The sequence below is a fragment of the Rhinoraja longicauda genome, chromosome 3, assembly GCF_053455715.1.
Source record: "Rhinoraja longicauda isolate Sanriku21f chromosome 3, sRhiLon1.1, whole genome shotgun sequence".
Taxonomy (NCBI): domain Eukaryota; kingdom Metazoa; phylum Chordata; class Chondrichthyes; order Rajiformes; family Arhynchobatidae; genus Rhinoraja; species Rhinoraja longicauda.
Window position 1 is genome coordinate 54,288,173 of NC_135955.1, and position 20,148 is coordinate 54,308,320.

Below are 20,148 nucleotides of genomic sequence, written 5' to 3' on the forward strand. Positions count from 1 at the left end.
ATGTATTTAATATTAATACATAAGAGAAGTCAAACAGCAGTAAAAACTAACTTTTATGGAGAGATATTATAATTTGCATCTTAATTTAAAAGATACGTAAAATATCTTGTTTAAATGTTTGTCAGGTAAATATACATACTTTTATCTCAAAAATGGTTTTGTTAAGGTAACTTACGATAATGATTAACTCGTTAAAAAAAATAAGAATAGCCAGAGAAAGTTTAAATTTAGAATTTTGGATGTACCTGCTGTGTCGGTGAAGAATATTAAACAGAATATTTACAGAACTGTGCAGTGATCGTCATGATGTGCTTTATGCAAAAAACAGCCTATTTTCAGCATGTTAAACTTTTTTCATCTTGCAAATTATTAAATGAAAACCTCATTAATACTGGCTGATCCAGAAGAAATTAAGTGCTCAATTGTGGAAGCAAATAGTACTTTATACAAAAGTAGCACTACATTAAATGTGTTTTTTTTTATTGCAGCCAAAAGTATCAGCCGACCATCCTTCACTATTTAGGGTAATTGATAATTTTTTCAGGTGAGAATAATGTGTTTATTTATTCATATAAATACAAATTGCATAAGGATTGTGTTTCTTCCCATCACTCCTGCATTCACTGTCAGAACTTGCCCAAGATTGCAGATGGCACTCGTGTGTTGTACAGAAAGCAATGTAAATTTGAGCAACCAGTTATGAAGGGTGCAGACAGGCTTAGGAGGCAAAAATGTGGCAAATGGAATTCAATTTGGAAAAGCACAAGGTTGATGATTATCCATGAAAGGCAAATCAGGATAAAATGCTGATTAAAAAATTAACTGTGGTGGAGCCTGGAGATTTTGGAGTTGGAATACGAATAACTAAAGGGTGACAATCAAAGAAAAATATATATATTCTGATTCTCATGGACTAGAATAAAAGAGAGGGAATTATTCTTAACTTATTTAGAGCTTTGTTCAGACCCCAAGTGTCTATTTTCAGTTCTGTGCACATGGAAAGGCAAATAAAGTATAGGAGCAAAGGTAGGCTTTTAGACTCTTTGAGTCTGCTTCATTCATGATCATTGCTGTAAATCTGGTACCATTCTCCCTGTAAACTTTGATAGCCCCAGCCAAAAGAAAAACATCACACACGTTAAATGTGTTTAATAATTTGCCTTGAATTGGTTTCTGTAATGGAAAATTCCATGCTCACCATTCTCTGAGGAAAAAACTTATCGTGTCAATCATAAATGATTTACCCCTTGTAATTATACTCTGATCCCCGTCCGAAATGCTTATTTGACATAATCTCTCTTCGTACATCAATTCCGCTATCCTAGGAATCAATCAGATTCACTAAACTCCTTCCACAGCAGGAACTCGCCTTGCCAATGATCCAGGTTCGATCCTGACCTCGGTGGGCTGTCTGTGTGCAGTTTGCACGTTCTCCCAGTGACTGATTGGGTTTTTTCCAGGTGCTCCAGATTCCTCCCAAATCCCACTGACATGTGGATTTGTAGGTTAATTGGCCTCTGTAAATTGCCCCAAGTGTATAGGAAGTGGATAAGGGTGTGGGTTAACATAGAACTAGTGTGAACGGTGGTTCATGTGGACTCGGTGGGCTGAAGGGCCTGTTTCGATTAACTTACTTCCTTAGATAAGATCAAGTCTGCATAATCTATGTTAAATTCATACATTATGCTATTTGCTTTTTTATTCGTCTGCATGCTATTTTCAGCAAGTAGTGCACAAGGATTCCCAGGTCTCACTGCACCTCATTTCTCAGTCTGTTCTTGTTCAGATAATGATATGCTTTTCTGTACATTACCTTATGAATTATATATATGGAGTGTGTGCAGTGCAGATTCACTGGAGTGATACCAGGGTTTAGTGGGTATGATAGGTTAGGTTCATCAACTGAAAGTAATTGATTGCATAAAGAAAACTGAGGATGAAGTAAAGAGGTGATTAAAATGTCATTGATATTTATGTTTCTTAAGCACAACAGAATTCTTAATTTAATACTACAGCACTGTTTTTGTTTTTAAAGTAATTCTCAATTGCGAATGCTTGAAATTATGTAAAAGAAATGGAAAATCATATCAAAATTCTCTAATGTTTTGAGTCCAGGGAATATGGAAATATTTCCGAGGAACTGCCATGAAATATTTGTTAATGCAAAATCCTTTCATTTATAATGTTCACTGGTCTCGAGCCCTTTTGGTTTCTAGACCAGTGTCGCCTTCACCAAATGAATGGTCGTGCACATTGGCATAGAACCAAAGTAAGCTTATTACATTTGTTTATTCATTGGGATGATCACCAGTTGGAGCTGGTAAACTCAAGTCTGCTGTGCATTAAAAATGATTGGCAGTTCACGTTTTTTTGCTGTTGCTCGTGATAAATTGGTGTTGTGACAGCATGAAGACAAAATAAAGTAGCTCAGTGTAAAGATCTTGTGTCACCTCATTGTAATTATTATGCACAAACAAATTTCTTGTCAGTTTTACAGGTGAAATAAAATGATGGTTTAAAATTATTTCACTATATAATCTTGTTAAATAGCCAAATTGAGTGTGTTGTTTTTGTAAAAGGTCCATCTTTAAATGTCATACATTATTAAAATCCTCATCTCCTACTATGCCTTTCATTGAAAAATCTTGATATTTATCTTCAACCCATCATTTGCATTTTTGCTTGAAATTTCTCCCATCTCTGTCTTTTTTTGCTCCATTTGCCTTCTGCGAAGACAGTGGATAATTTTCATGTTAAATATTGAGAGAGCATTGGTAAAGTCTGGAGAATGTGTCCCAGAAAGCCTTCTTCCGATGCAATATAGTCAGATGTCTTCAGCAGTGAATAGTGAAAGCTGAGCATGGTTTAATTGCTGTGCACAATCACTTCCAGATTTTACTCCTCTTCATTTGCTGGCTGTTAGAAGCCATCAAAAGCTGCCTGTAAAATAGGATGGAACCTCTTTAATGAGTATTAGAATGTAATTTAATTGATTTTCAAAATATTAATCATATACGGATGATTATTCCTTGTGTAGGAATTATTCTTATCCTTACAATTATTATGCTATAAGTTCATGATCATAAGTGATAGGAGCAGAATTAGGCCATTCGGCCCATCAAGTCTACGCTGCCATTCAATCATGACTGATCTATCTTTTCCTCTTAACCTCTTTCTCCTGCCTTCCTCCCCATAACCCCTGACACCTGTACTAATCAAGAATCTATCTATCTCTGCCTTAAAAATATCCATTGATGGCCTCCACAGCCTTCTGTGGCAATGGATTCCACAGATTCACCACCCTCTGACAAAATAAATTCCCCCTCATCTCCTTCCTAAAGAAACGTCCTTTAATTCTGAGACTGTGACCTCTGGTCCTAGACTCTCCCACTAGTGGAAACATTCTCTCCACATCCACTCCATCCAGGTCTCAGGCTTCCAAGCCTATCTTTGCTGAAGGCAGATGTTGCACCTTAAAGATTTGATGACATCAAGTATCTAAGGAAAATACAAATTAAAAAAAACTGCAGATACTGGAAATTTAAAACAAAAACAGAAAATGCTGGAAATACTCAGATCATCAGGCAGCATCTGATGGAAGAGATATAGAATTAAAGTTTCCAGATGAAGATCCTTCATCAGAACTGGGAAGGAGGGAAAAGAGGCTTGTTCAGCAGCACGGATATTAGGAATGTGGGGATGTCTTTGATCAGGTAACACTGGGATGCCGTACAAGTTTAGGTCCTAAATTGGGTGAAGACTGATTTGGGGGGCATCGGGTAGTAACTTTCAAAAGTCTATTTGGGGAGTTTGTTTGCAGGTAATGGATAGCTGGCAAATAGGAGGCTTTTGAAAGTGAATTAGTAAGAGTTCTGGGGCAGCATCTTCCTGATAAGGTGAGCGATATGGCATGCAAGTTTAGGGAACCCTGGTTGATGAGAGATGTTGAAGCATTGGTCAGAAAAAAGGAGGCATACATCAGCTTTGAACAGTCAATATCAAGTGAATCTCTCCTTGAGTAGTTGACTTTCGTAGGGCACAAAAGAGGACATGACATGGAGCTGGGGGTAAAGGGAAATCTTAAGCAGGACGGGGAAAGAATAAGTACTTTTCAGAATCGGCATTGCTGTCTTTGTGCTGAACCAGAACAAATAGATGAATAGTTTTCATTGTTTTTTACTGAGGAGATGATTATGGAAGCAAAGGGATTGAGGTGTTGTGATGTCTTAGATCATATAGAAATTACCAAAGATATTGACAGTTTTAAAGCACATTAAGGTGGATAAATGCCCAGAGATTGACAAAATTCTTCCTCAGACCTTGTGGGAAACTAGGGAGGAAATTCTGGAGACCCTTGCATCATCTTTGTGTAGGAAAATAACTGCAGATGCTGGTGCAAATCGAAGGTATCACAAAATGCTGGAATAACTCAGCGGGTCAGGCAGCATTTCTGGAGAGAAAGAATGAGTCTGAAGAAGGGTCTCGACCCGAAACGACATCCATTCTTTCTCTCCAGAGGTGCTGCCTGACTCGCTGAATTACTCCAGCATTTTGTGATACCTTTGCATCATCTTTACCTACAGATGAAGTTCTAGAAGACAGGGGAGTGGTAATGTTGTTATTTGTAAAGGCTAGCTAGGAACTACAGGCTGGGGAGCTACAAGCCAAGGAACTACAGGCTGGGGAGATGGCACCAGAGTTGGGGAAAGTGGTTGGAGGGTATTCTTAGGGATAGGATCTACCAGCATTAGGAAAGTCACGAACTGTTTCGGGATATTCAGCCAAGTTTTTTGCATGGGAATTTTGTCTCACTAATATGATGAAGAGTTTTTGAAAAGGTCACCGAGGATTGATGAGGACAGAGCAGTGAAAGTGTCTGTATCGGCCTTAGCATGGCCTTAGACAAGGTCCTACAAGGTAGGTCAATTAGAAGGTTAGATCGAAAGGAATCCAAGGTGAGCTAGCCAATTGGATTCAAAATTGGTTTGGAAGCAAGACTCAAAGGGCGGCACGGTAGCGCAGCGGTAGAGTTGCTGCTTTATAGCGAATGCAGCGCCGGAGACTCAGGTTCGATCCTGACTACGGGTGCTGCATTGTAAGGAGTTTGTACGTTCTCCCCGTGACCTGCGTGGGTTTACTCCGAGATCTTCGGTTTCCTCCCACACTCCAAAGACGTACAGGTATGTAGGTTAATTGGCTGGGTAAAATGTTTTAAAAAATTGTCCCTAGTGGGTGTAGGATAGTGTTAATGTACGGGGATCACTGGGCGGCACGGACTTGGAGGGCCGAAAAGGCCTGTTTCCGGCTGTATATATATGATATGATATGAAAGGGTATTTATAAAGAGTTCTTTTTCTGACTGGAGACTTGTGACCACGGAATACTGCAGGGGTCAATGCTGCTGTTTGTTATATACATGAATAATTTGGTTGACCATTTAGTTAACATTGTTAGTACATTTGCAGATGACAACAAATTGGGAGTATTGTTGCCAGTGAGGAAGGATATCAGCATTTACAACAAGATCCTGAACAGTTGGGAAGGTGGGCCAAGAAATGGCAAATGGTATTTTACCCTGACAACTGTGGGGTGTTACACTTTGGTATGTCAAGCCAGGGGCAAGACTTGCACAGTAAGTAGAACCATGGAGAGTGTTGCAAAACAGAGGGATCTGGGAATACAGGTGCAATAGTTCCCTCAGTGGTGAGTCATGTGGACAGTGGTGAAGAAGACACATTTGCCTTCATTGGGAAGAGCATTGAATACAAAAGCTGGTTCATCATGACGCAGCCGTACCACATTTGTGAGACCACACTTGGAATACAGTGTGTGGTTTTGCTTGCCCTGTTGTAGGAAGGATGTTAAGTTGGAAAGGGTGCAAAGGAGATTCACCCCAGGATCATACCTGGACTTGCGTGCGTGGATTATGAAAAGTTGGATAGGCTGGAATTTATTTATTTGGAACGTTGGAGGCTGAGGGGTGACCTTATTGAGATGTACAAGATCGTGAGGGGCATGGATAAAGTGAATGCTCAGTCTTTTTCCCAAGGTAGAGGATTCTAAATCTCGACTTAAGGTGTGTGGGGAAGATGTATGTGTGACCTCGGGCTATTTTTTCACACTGATTGGAATCCTTATCTAGAATTTTATTATTATTGTCATGAGTATTGACATACTGTGAAAAGCTTTTGTTTGTGTGCTATCCAGTCAAATTAAATCATTCTCTACATTAGTACAATCAAGCCATACATAATTCAACTCGTAGTGCAAAGAGAATACCAGAGTGTAGAATATAATTTTACAGCAGTGCAGCATCATAGTTACAGAGAAAAAGTCCATATTGAGATTGATTGGCACATTGGGACTACACCCAAGCTTGTAAGAAGATCATTCAATAGTAGGATAACAGAAGGGAAGAAGCTGTTCATAACTCTGGTGGAACGTGTTGTCAAGCTTTTGTATCATCTTCCTGAAGGAAGACGAGGGGGAAAAAGATCTATGATTATATTGGCTGCATTCCCGAGGCAGCGTGAGGTATGGATGGAGTCTATGGTGGGGAGGCTGGTCTGTGTGATGGACTGGGCTACACTCACGTTTCTCTCCAATTCCTTGCGGTCGGTCTTGGGCAGAGCTGTTCCAAAACTAAGCTGTTTTGCAACTCAATAGTATAGTTTCTATGATGCATCTGTGGAAGTCGGTAAGAGTTGTTGGAAACATGTCAAACTTGGTGTTCTGAGGGCATAGAGTTATTGGTATGTGTTTTTTGTCTATACCTTCAATGTGGTCCTTTGTGGACAAACCCCCTGGACCTTCCTTTGACTTGCTGACATTGAGGGAGAGGTTGTTGTCTTGACATCACGTTACTGAGCTCTCTGAGACATTCGTGTATTCCATCTCGTCATTGCCACAATCTGACCCACTATAGATAATGTCATTTGCAACGTGCATATGGTGTTAGAGTAGAAATTGGCCGCACAGTCGTGTGTACAGAGTGTAAGGGGCAGAGAACACATCCTTGCGGGCACTAATGTCAAGAATTACTGTGGAGGATTTTTAGTCGTCTATCCTCACTGATGTGGTCTCTGGATCAAAAGTCAGGGGTCCAGTGGCAAGGGGGGGGGGGGGGGGGGTGTAGTGCATCATTGTGCTCCCTCAGTCCAAGAGTTTGGAGAAGAGTTGGGTTTGAGTTAAAGTATTGGAGCTATATAAATAGGAGTCTTGCATGGGTGTCCTTATTATCTGGATGTTCCAGAGATGATTGGAGGAGTAGAGATATCTATTATGTTAGTAGATAAACTGCAGTGAATCATGGGTGCCTGGGAGGCTGGAATAAATGACGCACTTCATGATAGTGGATGTTAGAGCGACTGGATGGTAGTCAATAAGGCAAGCCACCCTACATTTGTTTGGCACCGGGATAGTGGTCTTCTGAAAGTAGGTGGGGGCCTCGGAATGGAGCAGTGAGAAGTGAAAGATGTCTGTGAATGCTGTTTCCCGCAGGTTCTGTGGAGGTGGCCGGGGACTCCATCTGGACCAATTGCTTTTCGCAGGTCACTCTCAGGAATACATGGATACAGGTGCATCCCGACGCTGTGGGCGAATGGCATTATTCTACTGACCTGTTCAAAACGAGCACAAAATGCATTGAGCCCATTGGGAAGGGATGTGTTGATGCCAGTGGTACTGCCCAACTTCACTTTGTATTTGCCAGAGGAAGCTCCAGAAGTGGATATAATTATGACTTAAAAAAAAATATTTGGACATTAATACAGATACTGGTTGAGAGGGCTAAGGGTTAAATGCAGACAATTGGGACTAGCCCAGTATGCCAATTTATTCAGCATGTACAAGGTGGGCCGTGGCTGTTTTCTTGCTGGACTGCTCTATGAATTTATGACCATGAAGATACACTGTAAATAAGGTTGTCAAATGCAGAACGGGAGGATATGTCCGGTAGTTTAGGCTGGGTATGTCCTTCACTTCCAGAGATAACAAAAGAAAAAGGACAAACAAGTTGACTAAGATCATGGGCGGATGAATGAAACAGGCAGCGAAACCAAGTCACCTTTAGTTGTAGAATTCAGTAATATGTCTGGTGGTAACTTCTTAAAACATATAATAATAATAATAATAATAATAATAATGCATTACATTTATATAGCGCTTTTCAAACACTCAAAGACGCTTTACAAGGATTTCTAGAACATAGAGAAGTGAATAAATAGATAAATAAGTAAACGAACAGAGAAAGGAGACAGGAGGTGAGGTGATGAACAGTTCTACTTGTAATCCATTTTAGGACTAAAATTATCACAACAACAAGCAATAATGAGTTCTGATATTAGTAAGTTACATTCAATAAAATTTCTACATTAACAATCTCTTTATGAATTTCATTGCGGCTATTTTCTGGAAACAGTTCTGTTTTGAATCACTTACCTTGGTGAAAGGGTAGACTTTTATTTGTCACTTTTATTTTTTTTTAATTTGCATTTTTAAATGAAAATAGAATATCAATTGAAGAACAATTTGCTGTTCCCCATGCATTGGAAGTGCAGCAAGTCAAGATTATCATTGTTGCCACTTTAAGGTACCAGAGCTGCCTGAATGGTTGGGTTTAAATGGTGCTTGCAGCAATAGGAGACAGATTTATTCAAAGGAAATGATTAAACAGGAGCTGTTTTGTTGTAGTGCAAGCTTTATGTAGCAAATCTATTGAAAATGCTGCAAAGATATGTTGATTTCTCCCTCGATTTGTTGTTTGTAAACAGCACATGGCCTCACTTCATTTAAAGACATGGTATCTTGGAAACTCCATTTTTCATGTTGTATATTTTCATGCCTTTAATGATAGAAATATATGTGTTCAACCAAATTATTAGGATAAGATAGAACAGATGCTTAACCAGCTTAATTATGCTTAACCAGCACGTACCAGGAACTGCATGGTTTAATAAGAACAATACCAGTCTCCATTTGCACAACTGTTAGTTGCTCTCATGCAAGAATTATTTATCGTACAAAATAATTTGCATTTAGTTAAATTAATCAGAAAAAGTTATCTGATGTATTCACTTTGTCAAATGCATATTGATTTTGATTTGAAATATACTGAACCATGTAAATTCAAGTTCTCAATTGTATTTTAAAACTTTTACCGCATGAACTGCATGTGACCTATTTTTTTCATTGGGACTAAAAGGCAGGCATTGAGAAAATTCCTTGTCTCTTCATGTAAGCAGCTGAATTTAAAGAGCATGCAGCTGTATTATTTACAACCACATATTATTATTCCTGCTTTTCTACAAACCATGACCCGTTAGCTTTGGACATAAACAGGTTTATTGTTGTGCATGAATGCACTGCTAAAATCTGGATGACTGACATTAATGTGTATTAATTGTGTGATTTTTGTCTCCTTAAATTGTAAGGACCATTCTGCTGGAGACTGATGGGCATCCTAAAATTATAACCATTATACAAGCATTTACTCGGTGTTTTGTTCAAATTCTGCTGCAGGTGCAGACTCAGGTTAGTTGTTTTTCAGTGTCTAAATGAAAAGCACCACTTACTGTTAAAAGCATTTCATTGAGTTATTGACAGGCCTCGTAAATTTAAAATCAATTTAAATCGGTACAGAGGTCATTATGCATGAGTAAGCCTGCACATTGGGTTATAAGACGTTATTCAGCTAAAGGCCCAGTGTAGTCAAGTCCAAGTGTCCCTTTCATTGCATAATTCCACTGGAGGTCTCTGGATTGAGAAAAATACATCCACCTCTACCAGTTATTTATTTTCTGCTTCTTCTCTTCCACCAATTACTAAGTTATACAGTGGCCAAGATCAGCCAAGAGCTGCTGGGAATTATATCTGGCATCTTTCTGATCAGATACTTGCTGGATTTAATTTATTGTCAGAGCATTGACTTTGATATTTCAGTTAAGAAACTGTGAAGACTAGTTTTGTCCACCTGCTAGAACACTTTATCGGAATGTTTATAATCAACTGTATTGGTTGGGACTCGAGCAAGATATTGATTTATTTTCATAATTAAAGAACATTAATGAACTAGTTAGATTTTTGCTTTATTCCAGTGCATTGGGCATTGTATTAACAATGCAGGCAGATGATCTTCCAGTTCTGTTTTATTTTTATTCTTTATTAAATTCCATTTTTAAAAATGAATATTCAGAGGGATTGTATTTGTGTTGCCTCTACAGATATTTTCTGTAATGTCAAGTTCCTGTATTTACCTCCCCATTGAATGTAAATTGTAGAGTTTCGGAAAAAGATCTTATTCGTAACAGGCCAGTTACTTTACTAGGCCAATTGTTCTGGTTTTTCATTCAATTATGAGTACAAAATGAGAAATATACTTTTTGAATCTGTAACAGTATGACGAAGGATCTCGACCCGAAACGTCACCTATCCATGTTCTCCAGAGATTCTGCCTGACCTCCTGAGTTACTCCAGCACTTTGTGTCCTTTTGTGAATTTATAATCTCAGTTTTCAAGCACAGATATACTTGGTAAACATACATTTCAGTATGTTTTTCTTATTCTCTTCCCACTACCATCCCTACACCCACACCATTAAGATGCCGCTGAAACTCTACTTTCCACTTAATCAACAGTCCTTTGTGGTGGCACTATTGACAAATCCATCAGGTAAGTTATTTTTATATTTTTTTAAATTAGTCTTTTTTGCTTTGTCTTTGCAGCTATTATGTCATTCTATATACTCTAAATAAACAGAAGATTTTTTGTCAATTCTAGCATATTTTTTCAATTCTGGCATGTGTTTGGAAAGGATTCAATGGAAAATTACTTAGAGATTAGAGTCATAGAGTGGTACAGTGTGGAGACAGGCCCTTCGGCCCAACTTGCCCACACTGGCCAACATGTCCCAACTACACTAGTCCCACCTGCCTGTGCTTGGTCCATATCCCTCCAAACCTGTCCTATCCATGTACCTGTCTAACTTTCGTAAACGTTGGGACAGTCCCTGCCTCAGCTACTTTTTCTGGCAGCTTGTTCCATACACCCACCACCCTTTGTGTGAAAATGTTACCTCTCAGATTCCTATTAAATCTTTCCCCCATCACCTTGAACCTATGTCCTCTTGTCCTCATGATTTTATACACCTCTACAAGATCACCCCCTCATCCTCCTGTGCTCCAAGGAATAGAGACCCAGCCTACTCAACCTCTCCCTATAGCTCACATCCTCTAGTCCTGGCAACATCCTCATAAATCTTTGCTGAACCCTTTCAAGCTTGACAATATCCTTCCCATAACATGGTGCCCAGAACTGAACACAATATTCTAAATACTGTCACCTGAAAACCTGCCTTCTGACAATTCTTTGCCTGTTACCAAAACTTGCTGTGAATGTTACAGCGTGATTTTTTTATAATCTCTTATTAAAATGTTATTTCCATAATCATATGATCATGTTCATTTCCATGGTTTGTGACATCATAATTATAATCATACTTTATTAGCCAAGTATGTTTTGCAACATACGAGGAATTTGATTTGCCATACAGTCATACCAATAGAAAGCAACAAGACACACAAAATACATTTAAACATAAACATCCACCACAGTGACTCCCCCACGTTCCTCACTGTGATGGAAGTGAAAAAAAAAAGTTCAATCTCTTCCCTTCTTTGTTCTCCCATGGTCGTGGTACTTGAACCTTCCGTTGACGGGACGATCTTGGCTCCCGTAGCCAGTGGTCGGGCCCTCCGCGTCGGGGCGATCAATCTCCCACATCGGGGGGATCTCAGCTCCCCGCGCCGGGAGATTGGACCCCGGGTCGGGGCTGGTTGACCCTTGCGACTTTGGAGCTTCCCGACATCAGTCTCAACCTGAGACTGCGAGCTCCTCGATGTTGAAATCCGCAAGCCGTGGTTGGAGCATCGATCCAAGGAAAGGGATCCCTGGCTTCGATGGCAAGTCCACAGTCCCGCGGTGGGGCTCACAGTCAGTCTCGAGCAAGGCCGCCAGCTCCATGATGTTAGGCCGCAGAGCAACCGGAGATACGATCCGGAAAACAATCGCATCTCCGGCAAGGTAAGAGATTGAAAAAAAGTTTCCCCTGACCCCCTCCCCCACCCCCCACATAAAACAAACCAGAGAACATTAACACATACTTTTAAAAACACACTAAAAGTAACAAAAAAGACAAAAAAACAATCAGACTGTTGGCGAGGCTGCCGGTGCCACCCGGTGGAACATATTCAGTTTAATTTATTATTGTCACATGTACCGAGGTACAATGAAAAGCTTTTGTTTGGGTAATACCCAGTCAAAGAGACTACACATTATTACAATTAAACCATCCACAATGCACAGATAAAGGATACAAGGTACAACATTTAGTGCAAGATATAACATTGAAGTTCGATAAAGTCCGATTAAAAAGAGTTCAATAGTCTCCAATATGGTGAGTGAATGCAACTTCATAATAAAAATCAAATATGTTGGGAAAGGTAGCTTATCTTCAGCTCCTGGCAGTAATTTTGAGCAGGTAATTGCCTGCCCATTATTCAACTCAATCAATTTTCATTGCATTGATTTCAATCTGCTCTCATGTTTACTGCATGAGTAGTAAAGACAAAATACATGTGATTTTCCTCCTCCTTACGAAATCTCACCCTCCTTTCAATTCTTTTATTCTCCTTTTTAGTTAGTTTTTCTATATGGCACATTATAATCAGATAGAGTTGGTACATTCCTCCCCATAATCTGTCAATGTCACTACCAGTTGCGGTCGTGTTCCCAAACCAAGCTGTGATGCATCCTCATGAGGGAAATTATAAGGTGAATGCACATGGTCTTTCCCACAAAAGGAAAATCAAAAACTAGAGAGCATAGATTTATGGTGAGAGGGGAAAGACTTAAATGGGACCTGAGGGACAGCATTTTCACACAGAGGGTGGTGGGTATGTGAAACAAACTGCTATAGAAAATGGTTGAGGCAGGTATAATAACATTTAAAAGACATTTGAGTAGGGAAGGTTTATAGGGCCAAACGCAAATGGGAATAGTTTAAATTGATATCTTGGTTGGCATAGATGAGTTGAGCGAAAATGATTGTTTCCATGATGTATACACTGGAATTTAGAAGGATGAGAGGAGATCTTATCGAAACGTATAAGATTATTAAGGGGTTGGACACGTTAGAGGCAGGAAACATGTTCCCAATGTTGGGGGAAGTCCAGAACAAGGGGCCACAGTTTAAGAATAAGGGGTAGGCCATTTAGAACTGAGATGAGGAAAAACTTTTTCAGTCAGAGAGTTGTGAATCTGGAATTCTCTGCCTCAGAAGGCAGTGGAGGCCAATTCTCTGAATGCATTCAAGAGAGAGCTAGATAGAGCTCTTAAGGATAGCGGAGTCAGGGGGTATGGGGAGAAGGCAGGAACGGGGTACTGATTGAGAATGATCAGCCATGATCACATTGAATGGCGGTGCTGGCTCGAAGGGCCGAATGGCCTCCTCCTGCACCTATTGTCTATTGTCTATAATCTATGACTCTGTGACATACTGTTGATGTAGGCAAGTTATTTTAAATGATTTATGGGTAATTGTATTGATTACTTACCTTGTATGATTAAACTTTGCAGACAAAAATAAGCTGTGGCTGTTCAGTATTTAATAAGAAGTTTGAAAAATTATACATTGCATTTCAGCTTTTTTATATTTATTAATTGTATCTCAATCCAAAATCTGTTAGTGGAAAATATATACTTGTAGTACGAATGTATTAAATCAGAAAGATGTTTGAATTGTTTTGGTGAAATTTACAGCAGTATCACAAGTAAATAGTTACAGGTGGTTAATTCTGATCGTGCATTTTTCTATTTTACTTGCTTTACTGCTGTTATTTTTATTAATTTGACTTATCCATGAAAATCATTAGTAAATTGTACTAAACAATTTGTGCATAAAAATTACCTTACTCTTCATTGAAACTTGCATAGGAGCGCAGGTAGGTTATTAAGACCCTGGAGATCGTTCTTTCAGTCAGTTATAATGTTGCTAATTTATTCAATTTACCTGCCTCTTCAGATTCCTTCCTTAGTAGGAAATACATCAATCTCAAGCTCATGAAGCAATTCAAATATCTTTCAGGTTTATGTCAATGCATATTCTATTTAAACAAGTATTTGGATGTAGGAATGGTGAATTAAAACAAAAAGGTTGAGATGGTTAAATCTCCACAAATTCTCGGTAAGTCAAGTCAAGTCAAGTCAAGTCAAGTCAAGTTTATTTGTCACATACACATACTCGATGTGCAGTGAAATGAAAGTGGCAATGCCTGCGGGTTGTGCACAAAAAGAATTACAGTTACAGCATATAAATAAAGTTAATAAGTTACTAAACATAGCACAAAAAGTGTCGACAAAAATTTAGTCTCTGGGGTTATCAAAGTTGACAGTCCTGATGGCCTGTGGGAAGAAGCTCCGTCTCATCCTCTCCATTTTCACAGCGTGACAGCGGAGGCGTTTGCCTGACCGTAGCATCTGGAACAGTCCGTTACTGGGGTGGCAGGGGTCCCTCATGATCTTGCTTGCTCTGGATCTGCACCTCCTGATGTATAGGTCCTGCAGGGGGACGAGTGTTGTTCCCATGGTGCGTTCTGCCGAACGCACTACTCTCTGCAGGGCCATCCTGTCCTGGGCAGAGCTGTTCCCAAACCAGACTGTAATGTTGCCGGACAGGATGCTCTCTACAGCCCCAGAGTAGAAGCAATGAAGGATCCTCAGCGACACTCTGAATTTCCTCAGTTGTCTAAGGTGGTAAAGGCGCTGCTTAGCCTTACCCACCAGTGCGGCAATGTGCGTTGCCCACGTCAGATCCTCTGCGATGCGGACTCCCAAGTATTTGAAACTGCTCACCCTATCCACAATAGACCCATTTATCTCCAGTGGCGTGTACGTCCTTGGATGTTTAGCCCTTCTGAAGTCCACAATCAGCTCCTTTGTTTTAGTGACATTCAAGAGGAGGCTATTGTCCTGACACCAGAGTGCCAGATCAGCCACCTCCTCCCGGTAGGCCTTCTCATCGTTGTTGGAGATCCGGCCCACCACCACAGTGTCATCAGCAAACTTGATGATGGAGTTTGAGCTGCACCTGGCCCTACAGTCATGTGTGTACAGGGAGTACAGTAGGGGGCTAAGGACGCAGCCCTGGGGGGATCCTATGTTCAGGGTGAGGGAGCTAGATGTGTGTTCCCCCATCCTGACCACTTGGGGCCTAGCAGTGAGAAAGTCCAGGACCCAGGCACACAGAGGGGTGCTAAGCCCCAGTTCCAGCAGCTTCTCAACCAGTCTGCTGGGGACTATTGTGTTGAATGCTGAACTAAAGTCAATGAACAGCATCCTCACATAGCCCCCCTGGCTGTCCAGATGAGAGAGAGCGGTGTGTAGAACCTGGGAGACCGCATCATCCGTGGACCTGTTCGGACGGTATGCGAACTGTAGTGGGTCCATGTTGCGAGGAAGGAGGGCGCAGATGTGCTTCTTGACTAGCCTCTCAAAGCATTTCATGACAACCGAGGTGAGGGCCACCGGTCGGTAGTCATTTAAACACGCTGGAGAGGCATTCTTTGGCACCGGTACAATGATGGATCTTTTGCAGCATGCAGGGACCACGGACTTTGCCAAGAAGAGGTTGAATATTGTGGTGAGCACTGGAGCAAGCTGAGTAGCACAAGACTTTAATACTCGCCCAGATATACCATCTGGGCCTCCAGCTTTCCTCGTGTTCACACGCGTCAGAGCCCACCTCACCTCATGCTCGGACACCGAGAATGTGTGCACATCCCCGGCGGTGGATCCCCCTCCAGCCTCGCTAGCCAGCGCCCCTTCGGTGCTGTTTTTAGACGGCGAGCTGGTGGTGTTACCCGTCTCAAACCGTGCGTAAAGATTCAATTATTCAGTACTTTCCACCTTTTACTGGACAATCTTCCAGATTTCTACCACCAGTTGTGAAAAAGCACTCACTAATTTTACTTCTGAAGGTCCAAGTTCTAATTGTTTTATCTCCTTTCTGTAGTCTCACACCTTGTATGTTTCTGAGAATGTTAGCAATAATGGCAGTTACATTTTTATACCAACCTTTCAGATAAAAGTCTATGTATGGTCAAAAGAATTCAAATATTTTTTTAGATTTGAAGGGAATTTGGGGATATGGATTAATCAAGGGAATTGAGGTGGATGAATAGCTGTGACATCCTTAAATGGCACGTGGCCAAAATATGCGCTCTAGCCTCCATTTCTTATGCTTATTAATCCTTTTAAAAACGGAATGAAAAGGCATGTAGTATTTGGAATGGAAAGGGTAGGCTCCAAATAATTTAAACCATTGCTGCCAAATGAATAATGCCGGGATAAAAAGTCATAGAATGTCAGCTTCAAATTGGAAATGCTGATTGAAACTGCAAAAGTACAGGGAAAAGTTATGGAAAATCCTGTAACATAGATAATGATGTTCGGCTTGTTGCACAGATAGACTGGAATCCATTGAACCTGATGAGTAATGAGGCTGAAGCAGAACTTGTTGACTAGCCACGATCTGTTTGATGGAAAGACGAGGCTTGAGTGGTTGTGTAGAGCATTTTTGTTACATTCTCATGCAATTAAGGAGGATGGGAGGGAAATCCGTGACAATACTCTTAATAGTGAATGCATTATTTTAAGAAGTATACCAAGGTCCTGGGGAGAGAACAATAAGTATTCATGAGAATCAAGGATCAGAGGATTTAGTTATAAGTAATTACAGGACGGTGCTATTCATTAAAGAGTGAATCAAAATTATCTGAGATTTTAATGTGATAAGTAAGAAAAAATTGGTGTTCTTGTCAGAATCAAAGGGTATACTTTTAAGACAAAAGAAGCTTGAAAGCAGGAGTTTTTATTTTAGTGATGGGAAAAATATTGCTCTGGAAATTCCATTCCTACATATTAATGGTGTTATACCAGCATTGTGTTTCAACGCCCTATAATGAGCAATTGTTCAGTTGTGTGGCTCCTAAGGCAGCAGTGTAGCTTTCTTCCTGTGACGATCCACTATCTGTTGCAGCACTGTCTATTATTTTGATCTGTTGTGAGATTCTGCAGCTACTATGAATTTGATTGAGTTTTTTGAGAGGGTAATGATGAGGGTATGTATGGCAGTGAATGTTGTCTACATGGAATTTAGTAAGGTATTCGATAAAGTCCCTCATGGTAGGCTGATCCAGAAGATTAAGATGCATGGGATCCACGGCTACTTGGTCGTTCTGGATTCAGAACTGGTTTACTCACACAAACCTGAGGGTTATGGTGGAAGGTTGTTATGCCGGCTGGATGTCTGTGACTATTTGAGTTCTGCAGGGATCTGTGCTGAGACCTCTGTTGTTTGTGACATATATAAACGACATAAATATAGATGGGTTGATTAGTAAGTTTGCAGGCGACACCAAAACAGGTAGAGTTGCGGACAGTGAGGAAGATTGTCAAACTATTTAGCGGGATGTAGAACAGCAACAAAAATGAGTCAAGAAATAGCAGATGGAATTTAATCCAAGCAAGTGCAATGTGTTGCACTTTGCGTGGTCAAATGTAAGGGGGAAGTATACAGTTAATGGCAAAATCAAGATGTCCAGAAAGCTTTTAATATCCATGTCTATAGCTCCCTGAACGTGGAAACATAAGCAGATAGAATGGTAAATAAGGAGTATGGTATGCTTGCCTTCATCGGTCAGGGCATTTAGTGTAAGATTGCAGCATATTACAGCTTTATAACCTGAAGAAGGGTTTTGACCCGAACCGTCACCCATTCCTTCTCTCCCGAGATGCTGCCTGACCCGCTGAGTTACTCCAGCAATTTGTGTCTATCCACAGCTTTATAGGACTTTAGTTGGGCCATACGTGGAGTCTGGTCGCCCTTTCTGCAGTCTGGTCGCCCCTTCAGGACGTGGAGGCTTTGGAGAGGATGCAGCTTTGCCAGAATGCTCCTTGGATTCGAGGATGTTATCTAAAAGGAGGCATTAGACACACTGGAACACCGGCAGTTGAGAAGAGACCTGATAGAAATATATAAAATGATGAGAGGCATGAACAGGGTAGATGGTCAGGACTTTTTTTTACAGGGTGGAAATGTCAAGGACTAGAGGGCATAGCTTTAAGGTGAGAGGTGCAAAGTTTAAAGGAAAATGTGGGGTAGGTATTTTTACACAAAGTTGTGAGTGCACTGCCAGGTGTGGTGATGGTGGCAGATACGATAGTGGAATCTAAGAGGCTTTCAGAAAGGCACGTGGATATCTATGGAATGGTGCAATATGGATCATGTGCAGGCAGATGAATTTAGTTTAACTTGGCATAATATTTGACACGGACATTGTAGGCCAAAGGCCTGCTCCTGTGCTGTACTGTTCAAAGTACTAGCGCTTGGCCTTACAGCGGCAGCCTCAGGAGTCATCCCCCAATGGGTCATGGCCATAGTAATAGCAATGCTCAAATAGTCACTGGAAAAGGTTGCTTCAAGAATAGAATCCGCTATGATGGGAATTGGGAGGAAGCTGGAAGACTGGTGGGAGCTAGTATCCCCAGGAAACATAATCTTTGTGCATGGGAAGGACAGAGAGCCACTTGGGGCTCCATTCAGGCACAGGTGGAGTTTGCTACATGTTCACCCTGCCTCCTCTTGAGGGTTGATGAAGAGTAGACAAAGTTTCCCCGAGTATGGAACTACCTCCCTACTGTAGTGGTGCACATAAACCTCTCGGATGTGGTAGATATCAGCATCAGTAATCTGCAAACATTCCAAGGCTGCACAGTTGAGAATGACTGGGCCTCTTCAGTAAAACAGTACAGGCAAGTGCGTGAAACTATGCTTGAAGTTGCAGGTATTCACAGGTATCTGAGAACTCTCTTAATGTGGTCTAGCGAGCATAGATGCAGTTCTTCGGAGAAGTCTAGGTTTGAGCATGGATCCATAAATTCTGGATGTCATGGATGATGTACTCTTTCAAGACTTCTCCCATGTGGTACTTGTGCTGTCTCTGATCCCTGTATCCCATCTCCATGCCATCCAGCAAGAGAAGTGTTAGAGGTGAAGATACAGCCCAGAAACAAGCCTTTCGGCCTGTCTATTCCACACCATCAACCACCCCTTAACATTAATGCTACATGAATCCCTTTATCTTTGGCCTCTCCAAAGGGTGCGGAGTGGAATGGCCACTGATTCTGACCACAGATTTCCGACTATAGCACAGGCAGTTCCGATGTAAGGAAGACTCGGTCTTCAGTATGAGCGTGTGCATTGCAAACATTCTGCTGCAAATTGCTATGGAAAAGTCTGGCAAAAATACAGTGTGTGTAGTTTTGTGGGAAACGTGGTTAATAAAAGTTAATTGTTCTGTGATTATACGACATCTGTCTTTTGTAATCACCGAGGTTGAAAATTCTGCTGAAAATTATAACTTTCTGTTGTTGCTGATATAATTTGGGAGAGTTTTACTCTGAAATATTTTTAGTGCTAATACAAAACTAAATGAAAGTGAGCAGTCAAATATCCTGATGGGCTCCAAGAGGCTTAGGTAATACACCACTCAAGGTTAAGGCCCATTTTCTACTGAAAAGACAGTTTTTCTTTGCCTTTGGGTGAATGAACTTCTCCGCCATGGTTCTGTTGTGATTCCCTAAAATAAATCAACTGGAAGTATCCATTAATGTCTGTGAAAGGAAAAAGGTAAATATTTGCAACAATTAAAGGGGAAGACTAGGAAAACCTAGTGGATGTGCATCTGATAGTTGGTAAAGGCAGAGTGGGCTAAATACTCAATGAGTTAGATATAGCTCTTAGGGCTAATGGAATCAAGAGATATGGGGAGAAAGCAGGAACGAGGTACTGATTTTGGATGATTAGCCATGATCATATTGAATGGCGGTGCTGGCTCAAAGGGCCGAATGGCCTACTTCTGCACCTATTTTCTATGTTTAAACAATCAGGTGACAGGAGGCAACGGTAAAACTGGATATAGGTCGGCTCAAATGAGATATGTAGGTGACGATGGAAAGAAGTCCTATACTTTAAAAAAATGGATTGAAAAAAGTTATTTCAAATATAGTGTCAAGGAGAGGCCAAACAGATGG

At 40.7% G+C, this 20,148-nt stretch overlaps 1 protein-coding gene across 1 annotated transcript in view; it reads left to right on the forward strand.

Annotated features, from left to right (window-relative positions):
• The window catches only part of fancc (FA complementation group C), a 118,878-nt gene that overhangs the window by 82,887 nt on the left and 15,843 nt on the right, over positions 1–20,148 (forward strand). Inside the window, exons 8-10 of the mRNA XM_078396157.1 lie at positions 489–544; positions 9,432–9,531; positions 10,599–10,668. Coding sequence (XP_078252283.1) covers positions 489–544; positions 9,432–9,531; positions 10,599–10,668 — 226 coding nt within the window. The remainder of the gene's footprint in view (positions 1–488; positions 545–9,431; positions 9,532–10,598; positions 10,669–20,148) is intronic.